Here is a 19,149-nt window from a genome sequence, read left to right as displayed (position 1 = left end):
TTCCGTGTACCACAAATGTTTGAGTGGCCTCCCTTTACTCCTGCACGTGGGCACCCACCCACGCAGAAGACAGCAGTGTTCTCGGCCAGTAATACTCTCATCGGTGCTGGAGGGTGTTTTCTGACCCGTGGTCTCTTTCTCAGTACTTTATTCCTTCTCCTTAAAGGATTTTAAGCACATGCTGTGGTCCTCCCTTTTCCTCATCTTTCATTGTGCAGTTAATTATACCTGAAACAACATCTTTTTAAAATGGACATGCACATCCTGAACCAGTGTCTGGGATTTGAGTTTTGACTCCAGAGAATGATAAGACCAATGTCAACTGTCTGATTTCGTGTTCCATGGATGACCCTAACATGGTAGACGAAATGATTTTTAAGGGCTCTTAGGGTTCTAGAGTTCTTTTTCCTGGAGTTCTGTGATTCTCTTATTTATACTGTTTGTGTGTTGCATGGTGCCTGACGGATAGGAGGCATTCCAGTATGTTGGCTAGCGAAAACTTTTTCCCCCCAGTCTTCTAAGTCATGCATGGTTCAAAGGAAGGAGTGGTCCTTAATTAGTTGTTGGCATCAGGCATGCCTTTGTGAGAAGGAGTTTGGCCTTTGGCTGTCAGCAGGGCTTTACATCGTACTGGTGCTAAAGCATCTTAATCTGGTGCTGTTCTTAAGTTTAAGATATTTGGTTAGGTGACTCTTGAGAAGAGTTATATCCAGATGGCAGCCAGGGAGGGCCCCATGTGGAAGACCTTCTAAGAGGGCAGGTAAAAGTATTCTGAAGCTTCGCTAGTCCAGAGACCTTGTTTCTAATAATGATTCATGATTGCTTAACCACCATTAAGTTAAACTGTGTGCTTGGGAGAGTCCTACATTTTTGTTGTGCTTTACTTTTAGGTGGGTTTGGGACAGAGAGCAGAGTTTGAGTTTGGTTTTGCAGTGTTGCATTTGAGGGACCTCACATCTATGCATGTGGAGACCTGTGGTGGGTAGCTGAAAGTCTTGAGCATGGAAGAGTCTTAGCTGGAGAGGTGAACGTGGAGGTGTCCTCAGAACATGGAGACAGTGTTTAAAGCTGTGTGAATAGATGACAGCCCGAGAGAAGAGAAAGGGCTCAGGGACAGTCTTTGAGTAACTCTGATTTTTCCACAGAGATGGGGGTAAAGGAAGACAGGCAGCATGGTTATGTTTCTGTTTATGGTGAGAAAAAGAAGAGTTGGAGAAAGCCAAGTGAGGTGGCCTCATTCTTCTTTTTCAAGGCAAAATCAGTCACAGGGACTAGGGGACAGTGGTGATAGGGTGGTGGGTGGGGGGGGCGAGAGCTTTTAAAGAGAGTGGATATTTGAGATAGCTGTTGTGGAAATGTTACAGGGAGTCGAGATAAAATAGATAACGGCGTCTGAGCTTTCCTGAGGGCCCAGTTCAGAGGGCGGGGTGGGTGACCAGAGGGAGCAGATGGTGCCTGGTGGGGGCGGGGGTTGTCGGATCAGTACTTTGTATCCGCCGCAAGGCCAGGTGGTCCGTACAAAATGGTTGAATTGAACTGGATTCCTCGGCGCTGGAGATTTGCAAAGCAAGAACAGCAGCAATCCAGGAGGCATGGCCTTTATAAGGTGAAGAGGAAGAAGCGCAAGGCCGGGAAGGCCCAGCAAGGCTGCAGGCCAGTTTCAACAGTGCGGAGAGCTTGGAGAAGTGGGAGGGTCCTGTAATTATAATGAGAATTCTTTTATCTTGCTATTGAGTCACTGACAGGGACTCTTAGCATCTCTATGAAACATTAATTTTATTTCATCAGAGTTTTAAAGCAGTGCTTCAGAAGGAATAATCTATGGTTTAAACCAGGTCAGTGACTCCTAAAGCCCTCAGAGTTGGGCTTTTGCCGCGATACTTTTTCCTAAGCTTGCCATATGCTGTTTTTTCATCACCAGGTATTGTTTTGAGATAATTTCTTGAAGATTTGTTGCCTTCTTATCTTGCTGGAGGGTCTCTGTGTGCTTCCAGATGAACTATTTGAACATTTTTTTGGATGATTAGAGAGCTTTTCCCTGAGGTGACCTCGAAAAGTGGTCCGCTATTCACTTGACCCAGAAAACCCTGCAAGTCAGGAGGTTCACATCTTTGGGTTCACTTTAAGAACACTCGTGACACTGCCCAGGCCATGAAGGGTGTGCGTATCCGAAAAGCCACCCAGTATCTGAAGGATGTCACTTTAAAGAAGCAACGTGTGCCATTCCGTTGTTACGACAGTGGAGTTGGTGGGGGTGCCCAGGCCAAACAGTGGGGCTGGATGCAGGCTCGGTGGCCCAGAAGGAGTGCTGAATTTTTACTGCACATGTGCAAAAATGCAGAGAGTAATGCTGAACTTAAGGGCTTAGATGTAGATTCTCTGGTCATTGAGCACATCCCAGTGAACAAAGCCCCCAAGATGCAGCAAAGGACTTACAGAGCTCATGATCGGATCCACCCATATATGAGCTCTCCCTGCCGCGTTGAGATGATCCTCACTGAAAAAGAACCGATTGTTCCTAAACCAGAAGAGGAAGTGGCACAGAAGAAAATGATACCCCAAAAGAAACTGAAGAAACAAAAACTTATGGCCTGGGAATAAATGCCACAGAAAATAAATGCAAATATATAAAAAAAAAAAAATTAGAGAAAATTTTATTTTAGCTTTGAATGCAATTTTTTTTTTTGCATTAAAAATTGGGGGGGGGGCATATTTCACATGTAAATATTTTATTAAAGTGAGAGGCCTGTGGTAAAATATAGTCCTTCTGGGATCTTGGTGAAAATGACTTCTGCACATTGAACTCATCACTCAGGGGCTCTCTTTCTGTTCCCTTCTCATAGGGTTTATGGTTGGTAGAGACTATGAAGCTGAAGGAATTGCCAAGGATGGTGCCAAGATGGTGACTGCCGTAGCCTGTGCCAACGTGCCGAAGATAACTGTTGTCATGGGGGGATCTTATGGGGCTGGAAACTATGGAATGTGTGGCAGAGCGTATAGGTGGGTAGTTGTCTTGAATTTCTCCGAAAGAACATATCATACTTCAAGTCCAAATGGTCAGTTTTATTATTACGAATGGTCAGTTTATTTCAAGTTTATTTGAAATATAGAATGACATTCACAAATCTTGATCAATTATACCATAATTTGTATCATTTGGAGGGTGAGATGAAATTTAATGCTGAGGGTACCCCTTGGAAGAAATCCACAGTGAGAATCAGGAAATATTTTGAAATGGCTGGTAATGAAAATACTACATGCCATAACTTGTGTGATGTGGCTAAAGTCTTGCTTTGAGAAAGGTGCGTAGACGTAACTATATATTATACACTGGAATAGAAGTAAGGCTGAAAATCAGTAAGCCAAGCAGCCACCCGAAGACGTTCAAAGAAGAGCAGCATATTAGAACAAGAAAAATAGAAACAGGACATAATAAAGCACAAACATTATAAAGGTAGAAGGAAGAGTCAGGAAAACCCAAAATTGCTGTGTTTGAAAGGGTTAACAGACTTGAGAATCCCCTGTTCAAGCTAGAAAGTGGAGGGAGAAGGCATGTATCACCGGTTTTAGGAACGCGAAACGGCACGTAGCTGCACACAATGAAAGCATATTTTGAATACTTTTTTGTCCAGTAAATTTGGATGAGATAGAAAAATGCAGTTTATCCAAACAGATATCAGAATCATCTGGAGAACTTAAAAATTCTACTGTGCTGAAGCCCCACTGCTGGAGATTAGTCTGAGCTGGGTTCTAGGCATTGTTTTCTGTTTTTTTTTTTTAATCCCCAAATAATTGTAATTGGCAGCCAGAATGAAGAACCACTGATTTAAAAGGTAAACGTGGGCCTCTGATCATCTCTGTGTAGTACCGTGAATTCATCTGATCATTCTTTCCTTTTTCCCCCGTAGCCCGAGGTTTCTCTACCTGTGGCCAAATGCTCGCATCTCAGTGATGGGAGGCGAGCAGGCAGCTAATGTGCTGGTGACAGTAGCAAAGGACCAGAGAGCGCGGGAAGGGAAACAGGTAAATGCCGTTCCTTTGTCCCTGGGTTTGACTTTCACCAGAACACTGTGGAGCCAGGGAGCAGCACACCCCAAACCCCTCCAAGTTCGAGGGTGGGGGTCCAACATGCAGGGCCTGGCTTAATCTAGAAGATGCTGACCTGGAAATTGTGTTAGCACCTTAGACTTACACATTCTCCATCTCTCTTTTTAGAGCCATTTCATGTGAAGTACCTTCTTGTGGTAATTTACAGATTTTTCAGAATCTCCAAGAAGACACTTCACAAACTCTTGTCTCTGAGTGCCTGAAGCATAAAGATGTTCAATTCTTAGTCATTTGCAGTTAGTGAGATTTAAATAAATCTGACTCACGTCTTTGATTTTATGACCTGAAGTGGCAGAATTTTGTGTTTCCTCTTTTACTTTTAGATTGTTGTTAAGGATCCCTTGAGTGGGAGGGCCCCATCATGTAATGAGAATTGAATACCATTATTATACTGTGGAAGTATCAGTGAAGAAGGAGGGAAAAGGCACCGGAAGCGTGATGAAAGGCAGATCAGCAAATGGCTGCTTTTAAGATGGGTTCTTTTGTTCGTGTCTCTGTTAGAGATTTATCTGAAATTCTGCATTACATTTTATTATAACTTACAACTATTTCACGTAAGCACCAGGCCTTAAAATGATTGGTGCCTGTTCCTGAAGTTGCTCAGGTGCACTGTTCCATCCTAACAAGGCCTAATGTGGGGGAGGCCCTGCCTTCTCAGGCTCTCACTTCTGCCGTTTAGAGATTGATCATCTTGGTCAACCGCCTAGTTTGTGGAGTGTGAATAATATAACGCCAGAGGGTGGTTCGGGCCTCCCTGAATGCATCTTACCCATGCCTCACATCCCCAGCCATCTTTTCCAGGCAACAGGAGCTCTGCAGACTGAAGTCGAAGTTCCAGATGCACTTTAGTACTAACCAGTATCCAAGCAAAAGGAAAGCTTTACTTTTATGTGTACGTCGCAGGGAGTGGGGAATGGGGGATATGAAATTCTGCCTGATATTTTGAAGACATGTCTTAAACTCTAGCCCAGCATGGCAGTATCTTATGAAATAGTTGTTCTTTGATTAATTTGATATACAGACATATGAATTCATCTATTTTCATATGTAAAATGGAAAGTACAGGATTTTAATGGTTCTCCCTCCAGTCTTGACCTGTGAATGATATTAAACGATGAAAGTACGTAAAAGAAGGTTGGATTTATTTGAAATAAATAATTTGGTTTCCAGTGTGGAATATTTTTTGAGTTGAACATACTTTCCAGGATTTCAAAATTAGTTCGAATACAGATTTTTACTTCTGAATGAATTATCACTGGTTTCTGGCAATACGGATCGGCAAGCCATTAAATTTTTAATTAGAGAAAAATCTCTCTCAGCTATCTGGGAAATTGAAGAGGTTGTTTAAGCTGTGGTTTATTGTTTTATCTCTTTAAGCTTTAAAATGCTTAAAATTTTAGCTACTTTGAGTGAAAATACCAGAAGTTGCTAGATATAATATAGCCCTTTTGTTTATTGTATAATTCACATCCATTGCTATACCCTGCTGGAATATGTGACACATTTGGTTTTGAACTTATATTAAACAGCCTCAGGATATTGGCTCTGCTAGGGAGATGTAACAGTGCACTAATTTGATTCTCATGTCTCCGGTGAGATCATGTATGCTAAAGCATCACACATAATCTATACATCAGTGTGCGGATGTTGGTTGTAATGTTATCATTCATGAAATCTGTTGCCTCTTTTTTCTTGAGGTTCTCTTGATTGAATGGAAATATTGTTGCCTTGCAGCGGACTTACTCATTGTCTCTTTTCTTTCAGTTCTCCAGTGCTGATGAAGCAGCTTTGAAAGAGCCCATCATTAAGAGATTTGAAGAGGAAGGAAGCCCTTACTATTCCAGTGCAAGGTGGGAGCCAGAGAATTACTGACTCCTTGATGGGCGCATCTTGGCAGTCAGGGCAGCAGCTTGACAGAGATCTGAGCCGTTGGCATGATCCCCAACCCTCATGGGAACCAAAAAATAATATTTGGACTCATTTAATTTTGTACTGTTGTTTCTATAATGGAAATGCCTACTGCTGAAATGCCGTCCCTTCTCCCAGGCTGGGCTTTGGATCCATCACTATTGGCCTGATTCTGCCACTCTCCACCCCTCTTCCCTCATCCCACTCCTAGTTGAAGTCATCCAAGGCCTGGAGGAGCACTGTGGCCAGAGGTGGACCACACTGAGGCAGGGAAGTTGAGTTATAATCCTGGCTGTGTCACTTTCAGGAATTAGTTCTGCAGTAATTTTTGCTGAAACACGATTCCTGTCATCCCCTCTGTGATGATTTTGTTTTTATCCCCTTTAAACGTGAAAATGGTTGCACACTTACTGACACTTGTTAACAGGTGAGCTTGTGCATTCAGAAGGTGATTATTCACAGCCAGGGTCCACGTGTCAGCACTAAGCAGTTACCTCACACGCCACTCTGGCTCCTGTTCTGTTTGTCCCTGACACCACTTAAATGAGGTAATAAATTATCACGGCTGTCCCCGCTGGAGACATGCGTGTGCTTTCAGGCCTCGTTTTTCAACAACTGCAGTGCTCTGCATTCTGAAGAATAATTTAAGCTTTGTGTCTTCCTTTTACCCCTTGGGCAGATGGAAAAAAGAAAATAACTGTTTGTGTCCTTTAAAAATTGGGTTATGCCGTGATTTATCCCATTTACTGGTGAAGGCAAACTGGAGAGGAGGGAGAAAAGAAAATCAAAAGTCAGAATCCGTGTCCGTCACTTGAACGCATCTTCTGTGGCAGGCACTGCTCCTGATGTTGGGGGGCTGCAGAGACTGAGCATACTTGCTTCCCAGAGCATCGCTAGTTCAAAATTCAAATTAGTACTGTTCGGGATTTTTGAAAAGCCTGTTTCTCTTCTTGTTAATAAGTATATCTGCAAGCAGATGTACAGGTATATTTTGTGGTGGTGGGTCACTGATTCACTTAAGAACAAAATGTTTTGTAGTCTTTGATTTGAGAAATAAATATGTTCTTTTTACCATCACTTAGATAGGCTAAAGTAGTAGCCAGTAGAAACAAAGAGGAAATAGAAAATCATATAAAAGATTAAAGAGGAAATATACATTGTAAGCTCACCTATAGTTTTTCATTTGTTTTTGGAGAAGACTTTGAAATTCACAAGGACAATTAGACTATTAAACTTTGAAAAATAGCATATTTTATGTGAGCCATTAATTTGTTTTTCAGCCCTGGCTAAGTTATCTCTTAAGAAAGACCAAATCCTTTATTATTTTCATACTTATATTATTATTGTGATTAATGGATTCAAGACAGGAGAGCATATGGCCCAGATAGACTTGTCTTTGGAAATTAATACTGAGAAACAATAAGGTTTTTCTGTTAATTTGTAGATGTTTAACCTGTCTGTTGAAACAGTTGGTAGCATTGAAACACCAACTGCGTTTCAAAGATGAAAGGATTTTCAGGATGGTTCATGGCGCCTTACTTGGATTTAATAAATCTCAGCCTAATAAAGTTCCGTGGTCTGCTGAGGCTTAACGCGGCCAGATCTGTCTTTTCAGAGAGCTCTGTCATCATCTGTACAGTACTGTAACCTCCTATGTTTTTCTTTTTTTTTAAGGACTTTTATTGAGATATACTTGACATACAATAAACTGCATGTACTTAAATGTACAATTTCATATTTTTTTCTTATTAGTAATGTATATATGGCAATCCCAATCTCCCAGTTCATCTCCTAAATTTTTCTTAATCCTTACATGTTAGGTGTACAGCATGCCAGTTCCTTCTGCTCAGTTGTTTTTATGATCAAACTTTTCCAGACATCGGACTAGGGCCTCTTACCTGGAGCAGCCCCAACACTGTCATGCTTGCTGTATTCTGTAGGCTTCAGAAGGGAGTGTAATCAATTGATCAGGTTACAAACTACAAGAGTAATTTTTTTTTTTTTTTTGGCTGTTGATACTTCAGGATCCCTATTATGAATGTTTTATGAGCAAAGATTTGATTCATGGTCTGTTGATGTAGGTATGGTTTAATAATTGATGCTCTGTCCAGATACTGAAGGCAGTTTGTTTAGAGAAAGCAAAACTGCCACCCACTAATGACCTTTAAAAAACAATATTTCTTACTCATTTTTCTTTATAAATGTTGTTTCCTTATAAATGAGGTTGTTCATGAAAAGCAAACTAGCATTTCTACTTAACAGTTTCTTCTGAAAGCAGTTTAAAGCCATTACTACATGTGAACGTATTTATTTTATTAATCAAATGTACTGAAGTCTATTCAATAATTTTCAGAGTTTCTTAAGAGTCTGGGAGTTTGGGGGAATATACCTTTTCCAGTAGGGACTTTGGTTGGAAGCTGTTACCTTAGCTTATGTGGCTCTCCATAATAATAACAATAATATATCAACTTGATCTGTATGTTAGTGTGGGCTGAGGAGGGACGGGAAAGTTTTTCCTGAAAAAGTAAAACCAGGTTTATTTTAAGGTTCCTTCTAGTAAGCTGTTCCTAAAGCCATAAGCTCGACTTGATATTTGGTGAGGCCTGAGACAAGAGTCATGTTATTTTTCTTCCTCCCTCTTTCCCCCTCTGGAACATCATTTCTGTTGTGAGATTATAGTCACAGAAGCTAATCAGTAGATCCACATATTACCTGAAGAAAAACCTCCTTCACACTTTTGAGCAGGGGGTGTATAACTGGTGGTTTGGTGGTAGATTCCTAATCACTTGTTTTTTGTTCTTTTATCAGGCTGTGGGATGATGGGATTATTGATCCAGTGGACACCAGGCTGGTCCTAGGTCTCAGTCTTAGCGCAGCTCTCAACGCACCTATCCAGAAGACTAACTTCGGCATCTTTAGGATGTAACTGGAATATAAAGTGTTGGACATGTACCGAAAATTAATGTATTAGTAGCCTTAACATTTTAGACTTTTTCAATATGGGGCTATTACAGTAAAATTGTTTTCTTAACACAGCTCATTGTACTTTTCTACCTTTGAAAAAAGATCACTGAAGATATTTATTTGATGAAACTCAATTCCTTGTCAATTCTCTTAGAGAAACTTTGCTATGGCTCAGCTTTACCACCCCTAAAAGGAAGAGAATAACTTAGAGTTATTCTTTCTAAGCCATAAGTACTGTGAAAAGTTCTGTAATCTGTAAATTGCAGGTATTGTTGAGATTTTTAACATAAAATTGTATTTTCACTGATCTGATTATTTTGCAGATTATGCAGGGTGATACTTTAATGTACTTTTAAAAAAAAGCATCTATTACTTTTCCCTCTACCCTTCATCTTCCTCCTCTCCATAGTCATCAGACTTCTCATCTGCACTCTCTGGGCTCTGTTTCCTCACCCTCTTGTTTTCTGGCTTCTACTGCAACAGCCCTCTCCAAGGTCACTACTGACCTCCATGTTCCTGAAACCAGTGGGTCCTTTTCCAGTTTTGCTTGATTTAATTCTCTGGGGCATTCTAGTCAGTCAGACACTTCTTCCTAGAAATTCTGTCCTTAGCTTCCACGCTGTAACACTCGGTTTTCCACGTGCCTCCGTGGCCATTTTCGTTCAGTTTCCTTTGCAGGCCCCACTTCCTCTGCTCATTCCTCCTTCCCTTCACTGTTTTTCTTGATTTCTCATTACTAATATGTGAATACCTTCTTATTCTAAAAATACAAATAGCACAAAAGTATCTCATTAATTATTCTTATTAAAAGAATAATTGTAAAATATACATAACAAAATTTACGCATTTTAACCATTTTCGCGTATGCAGTTCTGTGACACTAAGTACATTCATATCGTGTGCAAAATGATCACCAAAATAAGTCTAGTTTACCATCTATCATCATACACAGTTACAAAATTTTTTTTTTTTCTTGTGATGAGGACGTTTAAGATTTACTCACTTAGACATCCCCAGGACTTACTTATTTTATAGCTGGAAGTTTGTATCTTTTGATCCCCTGCACTCATTTTGTCCACCCCTACCCCTCTCCTTTCTGGCAAACACCAATCTGTTTTGTATCTTTAAGCTTGGTTTTTTATTTTGCTTTGTTTGTTTTGTTTTTTAGATTCCACATGTAAGTGAGATCTTACGGGGTTTGTCTTTCTCTGCCTGACTTACTTCACTTAGTGTAGTGACTCAGGGTCCATCCATGTTGTTGAAAATGGCAAGATTTCATTCTTTTTTTATGGCTGGATTTCATTCCTCTTCATTCTTAAATGTGTGTGTTTTCCATAGCTCAATCTACTCTGCCTGGGCCATTTCAGCCCTTCTTATGGCTTTAGTTGCCATCTAAATGGGGATGATTCCTGTGCTGACAGTTCCTTACACACTTCTCCCCTGAGCTCCAGGCCTGTGTATCTAACAGGTCTAAGGAACCTCAATCATCAGGTTCTATTGATTTTGCCTCCTAATTGTCTTTTGAATTCCCTCACTATTTTTATCTTTTATGAAAGCCTTAGGAGGGGTCTGTCTGCATCCATCCAGTCTTACCTAGTCCCATCTCTCCATCACTCTGGAATTAGAATGGCCATTCTAAGGTGCGCGTCTGTCATGCTGCTTCCTTACTTACATCTTTCACTGGTTCCGCAGAAGTGCCAAACCCCTAATGCCCTCCACGGATCCTGATCATCACCTCTTCAGTCTCACCTCCCTGACTCCTCTCTTCACACTGGGTGCTCCACCTATTCTAGACTTCTTCCAATTCCTTAAACCTACAAAGTCCTTACCCCTTAGAGTCTACAAGGTTCCCTGTGCCTGAACTGTTCTCTTCCCCCTTCTGCTTAAACACTTATCTTTTTGTCTGTGTGATTTCCCTGGGCTGGGTTAGGCACCGATTCTGTGCTCTTGTAGGGCACCATGTTCTTCCTCTGTCACTGCTCAGATATTTGTTGAATGAATGAAAAGTCCATATTTTAATTGCATCTTCAGGCCACGTCATTTTAAAATGAAGTGATTGATTATATGTTCTAATAGAATTGTCAGATGCTTTCCTAATAAAATTAATATTTCAAACATTTGTATGTGATGTTCAGTTCAGGATGCATTGTGTATCAGAAGTCTAAAAATTTAGTTTTTTGAGAAGTTCAGATAGAAAATCACAATTCAGGGGTAAGCTACATTTTCAGAAGAATATTTGAGGAGGTCCTGGGGAGGACGTGACTGCTGGTTGACCCCTGGCCCGGAACCAGCAATCATTGGCTCCTCCCCCCCACCCCCACTGCCCACAACTCCCATAGCTTCAAGGACGCAGCCTTGAGAGAGTAAGAGGTTGCTGAGACTGTCCGGACTAAATGTGTGACTGAACCCCGAAAAGACCTCTACATAAACTTCTAAGATCCTGGGAGCGGGTGGGGAGATCCCCTCGTCTTGCGGCCACAGCCACCAAGCCGCGTCTGTGAGTTCCCTGGTTCATTAAACCCGCCACCCCCCAACCTGGAGCAGCTGCCTCTTTCCTCGGCGCTGCGAGCCTTCCGTGTATGGTGGTCAGTTTGCCAACCAACAAAGGAACACAGTGAGTATTTTTAAATAGTAAATTGTATTAAATTTTCAGTTAAAATTTACATCCATGTCAGAAAACAAAATGATCTTTTATCAAGACTAGCTGGTATTCGGTCAGTAGGAACCATCAACAAGTCAAAGATTCATGGATGTTTTAGGAGTGTTTTCACCTTTCTATCCAGGAAGATCAGGGTCATCACTAACAGCACACAATTTGTTTTATCTGATAGAAACCATTTATAACGCGTTACCAAAATAGGCAACATTTTTTGTCTGCCTTTCGGGTGTTATTTAGATGTAATTGACATAGGTTATGTAAGTGTAAGGTATGCAATGTGATGACTTGGTACAAGTATTATATATTGTGAAATGATTACAATATGGTTACTTTCACACCCATCACCTCGCACAACTATTAATTTTTTTTGTAATGAGAATTTTTTAAAACATTTTGGTTATTATAAATATGAATTTCAGCCAGGATAATACAAGTAACTTAGAATTTTAAGAAATATACAGCTAATGAGTCTCTATAAATTAGCCCTCCGGGCACTTATAGAATGAAAAGGAGACAAAATTCCTTCAGTTTTTCAGTTTTCAAGAAACATGTTTTCAAATGAGAATTTGTCACACTAGCAGAAGGCACTGTTGAATGTGCAAGTGAAAAATTGACCATTTGCCAAACATGCATGGTTACGTGCTAGGCACGACTAGAGAGGCTGTATATTACCTTTACAGGGCGAAGAGCAGGTTTTTGAATGATTTCATTAACAAGACTTTTTGGGGGGAGATCACATAGTTCTTGGTAGTTGTAAAACATATTGGTAACGGTGTTCTGGGAGGATGATTGTTGACTGCTCTGGCCAAGGCTGGATCTTTTAATGATGGGCTCTGAAATTCAGTGTTTAGAAAAATGGCAAGTAAATGAACTAAATACTTAGGGCCTTCTATCATTTATAACATAAATGTTACAAATTAAATAAAACTAATATTTAGTGATGACATCGGTTTTTATTGTTTTGAAAAAGAGCCTTTCCACAAAATACTTAAAAATAATTTATTATTTAATGTGCCTCAGATTTGCTTGTATCTAGAATCAGAATGCTAAGGATAAAGTTCTTGGAGCTAAATGAAATTTCTGTCTGCCTTTGACCTTTGTAGGCAAATATGCATTCCAGGTGAGGAGGCTTATAATCAAAGTAGCTGTATAATTGGCCATCCGCTCTGGGCCACTTGAGAATGCAAGGCCCCTACTGCTAATAATTACACTGGGAAAACAGGTGTGAGCCAGGACCGACCAGGCCGACCGGGGCGTGTGGTTGCTCTCTCTGTAACTCACTAGCATGGACCTGTGGGAAGACATTCGGGAACCTTTCTGAAACCTTGAAAATGTTGAGGTATGTGGGCCGAGCGATGGGATTCAGAATGTCCTGCTTGAGCAGTGGAGGAGCTGAGGGTGCGGGGCATAGAGACTAATATCACCCTGTTTGGCCCTGAAGGACGGCTGGTTAGCCAAAGACGGGTAAGATTCCTCAGAGGAGGAACAACCTAAGACAGGCACAGCCGCAGAGGGGCCAACAGGGGTGGTGCATAGAGCCTTCCTTATATCACCCTGTTTGGCCCTGGAGGATGACTGGTTAGCCAGAGACAGGTAAGATTCCTCAAGGGAGGAACAACCTAAGACAGGCACAGTCGCAGAGGGGCCAACACGGGTGGGGCACAGGCCCCTAATATCTGAGAGAGGTCTCCTGCCCCCAGGGCTGTTTTGCTCTCCACACCCAGCTCAAATCCACACCTGCTCAACTTGGACCCAGGAAGCAAACAAAGATAATTGCCCCAGTCATGTGAGGCCTTTGATTGTTTATGGGTGTAACCTGAGAATGTTAGCAGACGAACTCAATAAAAGCAACCTGGGATGAGTCAGCAGGGCTCTTGATCGGAGAGGTCTTGAGCCCCCCGGTCCCACTTTTCTCTTCAGTCTGTGTCTGTGTCTTCTTCAAGCTTGCGGCACCCGTCACTCACCTCGAGTCGCCGAGCTGGTCTCGGCATGGACCGACTACTGATGCTGCATGTCAGGTGTTGATAATTCTTAAAAGCCAGTATTCCAGATAATTGCTTTGTACTTTTTAGTGGCTTAAAACAGCACAGAATTATTCTCTTACAATTCTGGAGGTCAGAAGTCTAAAAACAAAACGGCAGGGCTGCATGCCTTCTGAGGCTTTGAGGGGAAAATCCAGTTCCTTGCTGATTTCAGCTTCAGCAGGCTGTCTGCCTGATGTGTAAAGTTTAATGCAGATTTCAGTATAATATCAAACATGTGCGTTAGCACTCCAGCGAGCTGTTTAATTGACTCAAGAGGAGAGTTTACCATAGGGCAGGGGCAATTTGATTTTCTGTGGCAGTCAGCATTTCCGTATGTCTGGTAGATTTTTCTTTCACAAAGATGATCTAAAGCACAGGTTTGTGCTGCAACTTATGTTAAGGGATGGAAGTGTCTGAGGGAGAACGAAGTCCTAGAAGGTGGGGATTTCATGGAGAACTTACTGGAGAGGAAACATGACCAGAACCACTTGTCAGAAGTAAGCTGGAGAAAAAAATTTTTTTCTCATGTATAATTGAGCAAATATTAATTGTAAGACATGAACAAATAGAATTTTGGAGAAAGACTAATATCAAAAGGTTTCTGTAGAAGACGTATTTGACATTTCCAACCATAGCGCTATTCATCACATTCCTATAGCTGTAGGATAATTAAAAATAACTTTGTTGTAAAATTGTTTATAATTAAAAATCCGACAATACTATTTATAGAAAATTTATAGACAGTGAAGAAAATAAAGTGAAATTCTCCATAATTTCACCACCTAGAGATAACTGCTATTAATATTTTCTTCTATACTCTTTTCTATCTGTAGGAATTTTTTTCACAACAAAAGTTACTCTGTAATGTGCATTTTCACTTAATGTAGTGTAAATGTGTTGACATGTTTTCATGTCATTTAATATTTCCTCTACAATAATTTTGACGTTGCACTGGTTTCCCACTATTATAGATAATGCTACAACAAATATCTTATAGTTTCTTTATATGACTGTGATTACTTTGTTAGTACACATTCCTAGTAGTGGGATTGTTAGATCAAAGTGTATGTAGACTTTTAAGGCATGTTGCTAAATTGTGCTCTATAAATACACATTTATGGTACAAATATTGCTGGATATAATAACGACCCTGGTGCCTTCAGACACTGAAATAGCTTCCAGTAGAATTAAATGGTCTGTGAAACTAGTGTTTCCTTTAATTTTTAAAAGTCGTATCTAGGTGGCAATGTCACTTCAGTAGCAAGCCGTGAGGAGTCAGCATAAATGCATGGGAGGTGTCATGGTCGTGGAAAGAACACCAGACTGAGAAGGACTGAGAGAAGACCAGTTCAGTCTTAATTCTGCTACTGAAGTTGTGTGAACTTGGGCAAGATGGCAGGGGACCAAAATCAGCCTTTCTGACCTTGTACTAGTTGTTTTCTTTCTTTTTCCAGAGGCCCAAGTTTTCTTTCCACCTCCCCAGGTCCAATTTCTCTCTGCCAGGACTAGGGCAAGTGGGCTGAGGCGGTGAGGGTTTGAGGGAGGGTCTTAGAAGGTGGGGATTTAATAGAGAACTTCCAGAAGAGAAAATATGACCAGAACTATTTACTAGAAGTGAAGCTGGAGGGAAAAGAAAAGGAAACGTGTGCTAAGAGCTTTTTAAATTCTACACGTAAGTATGCACTAGCTGGCTTGGTGAGACTGACGAGAGCATTTAGCAAGGTGATGATGCGTTCTTCAGCTTTGTCAGTTTACTTTATTCAAATGAACAGACATTTACTGAAGGCCTACTGTGTGTCTGGCTGTGGGGTGGGATACAAAGATAAGCAGAGCGTGGCCCCTGTCCTCGTGCAGCAGTGAGGCAGTAACTTGGGAGGGTCTTTCCACCTGCTCAGTACCCCTCCAGCTCCTTCATTCTCATTAGGAACTACCCCTCTCCTGTACGATCTTGGTGAGTGTGTCAAGCAGAGAGCCCTGGTCACTAGCCGAGAGCTAGACACAGGACAGAGGCTTGGCCAGGCTGACTCTCACCAGTGCTTTGACTCTTGAGCAGAGGGGCAGAGATGGAAGGTGACTGGCCCTGAATTGTTTCAGCGGACTTGAAGAGGCTGTTGGTTCATTTTTGCTCTGGGCTCCCTGGCACTGTCCTGGTTCCTAGACTCTGCAAGCCTGGAGTATCCTGGCATCCTACAGTCTTCCAACAATCTTTGAAGAAAAGTTGCCAGTCAGGCTCCAGTGCTTGTAGCAACAAACTCTAATTGGTAGCATGTTTTGCAAGCCATAGTTTAAAATAAATTCCTCTGTATTTTCAGACTTGGTGAAAGCTTTACTGCCTGCAAGTAAAACAAACGAACAAAAAAAGACTTTTCAGAAATGAAACCACTGGAACATTGAAACCAATTCAGAAAGATAATGTAGACAGAAGAGTAAACTGAGGGTACTGACCCTCAAAGACTCAGAGCATTCAAAGGAGGGATGTAACTTCCCCTCACCATGGATAGTAAGGCTGGATCATGTGTTTAAATTGCCACAAGGGAAACTCAATTTACTGCAATCTTTCAAATACTGAAATATATCACTGAACAAGATGTTAGGTTACTTCTCATGGGCAATCTGGTTTAAAAAAAATCTGACAGTCTTCCATTGGGGATAATTTAAAGACAGCCTACCAAGAGACAGAAGGTAGAACTAAGTGACTTCTTAGGTAGCCTTAAGTGATCTTTTGAGTAGCCTTAAGACCACGGTACTGGTCTTAAATGAATGGTAAATAGATCATCCATAATCCCTTTTGAAATGTAAACACTGCATTTATCATATGGATGTTTGCAAGTATTTGTGAGGCTTCTGTTTTTATTTTATTTTTCTGTTGGTATTTTTATTTTATTTCTACTTTATCTTTTTTTTCCCAAGCATAAACATATTTACTGTCCAATAAAAGAAGTCTGGCTTTCAACAAAACATTTACAATACGTATGAAAGACAAATCATAGTGTGGAGAGACAAAGCCATCATCAGAACTGACATAGATACGGACAGCGGTGGACCTCTGAGACAATTTTAAATAGCAAATGTTAAAGACTGCGATTGAAATAGCAGATAACTTGCAGATAGATAATAACTCTGAGAAGGATTCCAATGAAGCGCTAAGAACAAAATCACAGTAAACATAGATGACAGATGCCTTCTGAAGTGCTTGTCAGTAGACAATACAGCTGACGAGGGCAGCATTGAGTTATGATATACATCAAGAAAAATTCCTGAAACTAAAACACTAAGAAAACAGGGTGAAAAACATGGAAAAGAGAATGCAAGATATGTAAACATGTATAAAATGGTCTAACATATGTCATTGGAAACCCAGAAAGAGAACCATGGAAAATTAAATTTTAAATTCTACTTTGTCTTGATTTTAACGTGGCCTGCCTTCTAACCTTCTCTTTCCACCATGAGGGATATAGGAAGTGTAACCAGAGGATCAGCTTCCTAGAACTGAGCCCTATAAGTAAAGGGACAATGGAGCCTTCAACTGGGTCACAATTTATATCTATACTAGAATGGATCTAGCATTCTGAGTAGGAGAACTTGAATTGCTTGCTGGACAGAGAGCTCAATTTGGGATCAAGGGATTTGGGTTCTTTTCTCGCTGGTGGTACTAACTAGCTGTCTAATCGTGGGCTAGTCTTTCCTTATCTCTTAATATAGGGGCGGGACTAGATTAGTGGTTTTCCACCCTGATTTCACACTAGAATCAGCTGAGTAGGTTTTAAAAAAATCAGAATCTTTGAGGTGTGATGGGGTATTGTTTAAAGCTTCACATAACTGCTCTGAAACAATGGTTCTCAAATTCAGCTGACAGCAGAATGGCCTGGAGGGCCTCTTAAAACACAGATTGCTGGGCTGCACCTCAGATTCTGATTCCATAGGTCTGGAGGGGGCCCCAGAATATGCTTTTCTAACACATTTCCTGTTGATGCAGATGTTGCTGGTCTTGGGTATCACACTTGGAGAACTACTGATCACTCTAGACATCTTGAAGTTCCTTCTAAACTTTTAGGATTCTAAGGTCAGTTTCTGCTGTGGTGACATGATCACTCTCATAGGTTTTTAGTTAGGTACATTCCTCTCCCTCTCACTTTTTTCAGGGCCAGGGGAATTTGTCTTAAATTCTAAGCCAGTGATGCACAGCCTGGGCTGAACATTAGAATCACCTGAGGAACTTACTTGGCTTATGAAAACTTCTGATGCCCAGGCTGGACTCCAGATAACTCAATCAGATTCTTTCAGCTTGGGATGCAATTAGTAAAGTGCCTTCAAGTGATTCCATTGTGCAGCCAAGGCTGAGAGTCACTTCACAGGGTAAGGCTAGCTCAGGAGATTTCACAATGGAGCCACTGTTCAGCTTAAGGCACTTCCGTAAGTTTAAGATCTTAAATTCCAGATTGTATATATATATTTTTTCTTTAGGTATATAGCTCACAGCCCAGATAAAAGTTTGTCTTATTTTGACGTCTGTGTGTACCTCATTTCAGGCTATTTGCTGAAAGTGGTTGCCAATAGCAAAAGTTTCTAATGAGATTTATTCAAGGTGATGGAAAGAAATAAGACCAGAGCAAAAACAAACAGTAAAAACAGGAGAAATATTCTACACCATGGGCCGTAACAGCAGCTGACATTTTGCTTCCACAGAGCTGTTTTCTGAGTGAGCTCTTTATGCCTTAGTGCCTTTGTTGTAACTTCTCAGTGAATTAGACAGAGGGTTTGTCTCTGAGGACTTTTGTCAGTTCCTCACTCCCAACCAACCGTAACTGGGTAAAACGGGGAATATTCATCAACATGGATGGTTGATGACTTCAGGTACATTTAAAACATTTTTTGTTGCAGCAAAATATACATAAAACTTTTCCATTTTAACTGTTCTTAAGTGTGTAATTCAGTGGTATTGGGTATATCCACTTTGTTGTGTGACCATCACCACCACGCATCTCCAGAACTTTTTCATCATCCCAAGCAGAAGCTCTGTGTTCATTAAAAAGTAATTTCCCATTCTTCTCTTTGCCCCAGGCCCTGGTGACAGCTATTCTATTTTCTGTCTCTATGAATTTGCCTTTTAGGTGTCTTATATAAGTGGAGTCACACAATATCTGTTCTTTTGTGGCTGGCTTATTTCACTTAGCATAATATCTTCAAGGTTATCCAGAGATTATTTTTGATCAGTTATATCTGTATCACAATTGAGTTAGCTCTATAAAGGTATCAGCCTCATTTCAACTAAACACATGCACAGGTGACAGAGAACATTCCTATTTCCCTGGAGCCTTTAAGCAACCATGTGGGGTGGGCTGAGGCACCATATGGGATGGTCCTGCACCAGTAACCAGCATCCTCCCAGCTGCTCAGTCCAGACACATGGGTGTCATTGTGAGTCTTCTTTCTTCCTTACCCCAACATTCTTATTCTTGCCCAGTAAATGTTACTGATTCTACCTCT

At 40.9% G+C, this 19,149-nt stretch overlaps 2 protein-coding genes across 2 annotated transcripts in view; both read left to right on the top strand.

Moving 5' to 3' along the window:
- Positions 1–11,096, top strand: part of MCCC2 (methylcrotonyl-CoA carboxylase subunit 2) — a 64,094-nt gene extending 52,998 nt beyond the window's left edge. Inside the window, exons 14-17 of the mRNA XM_057741466.1 lie at positions 2,844–3,000; positions 3,909–4,023; positions 5,872–5,957; positions 8,824–11,096. Coding sequence (XP_057597449.1) covers positions 2,844–3,000; positions 3,909–4,023; positions 5,872–5,957; positions 8,824–8,941 — 476 coding nt within the window. The 3' untranslated portion in view covers positions 8,942–11,096. The remainder of the gene's footprint in view (positions 1–2,843; positions 3,001–3,908; positions 4,024–5,871; positions 5,958–8,823) is intronic.
- Positions 2,073–2,798, top strand: LOC130856699 (60S ribosomal protein L17-like). Its single transcript, XM_057741476.1, has one exon. It carries the CDS (start codon positions 2,152–2,154, stop codon positions 2,599–2,601), a length of 450 nt encoding a protein of 149 aa, XP_057597459.1. The 5' UTR covers positions 2,073–2,151; the 3' UTR covers positions 2,602–2,798.
- Positions 11,097–19,149: the final 8,053 nt, after the last annotated feature.

This window comes from Hippopotamus amphibius, chromosome 1 (genome assembly GCF_030028045.1).
Source record: "Hippopotamus amphibius kiboko isolate mHipAmp2 chromosome 1, mHipAmp2.hap2, whole genome shotgun sequence".
Classification (NCBI taxonomy): Eukaryota; Metazoa; Chordata; class Mammalia; order Artiodactyla; family Hippopotamidae; genus Hippopotamus; species Hippopotamus amphibius.
The sequence above is the reverse complement of the archived record's forward strand: the minus strand, read 5'-3'. Positions and strand labels throughout refer to the sequence as shown.

Coding starts and splice junctions, on each gene's coding strand:
- LOC130856699 (XM_057741476.1), top strand. CDS start 2,152: ATGAAGGGTGTGCGTATCCGAAAAGCCACCCAGTATCTGAAGGATGTC.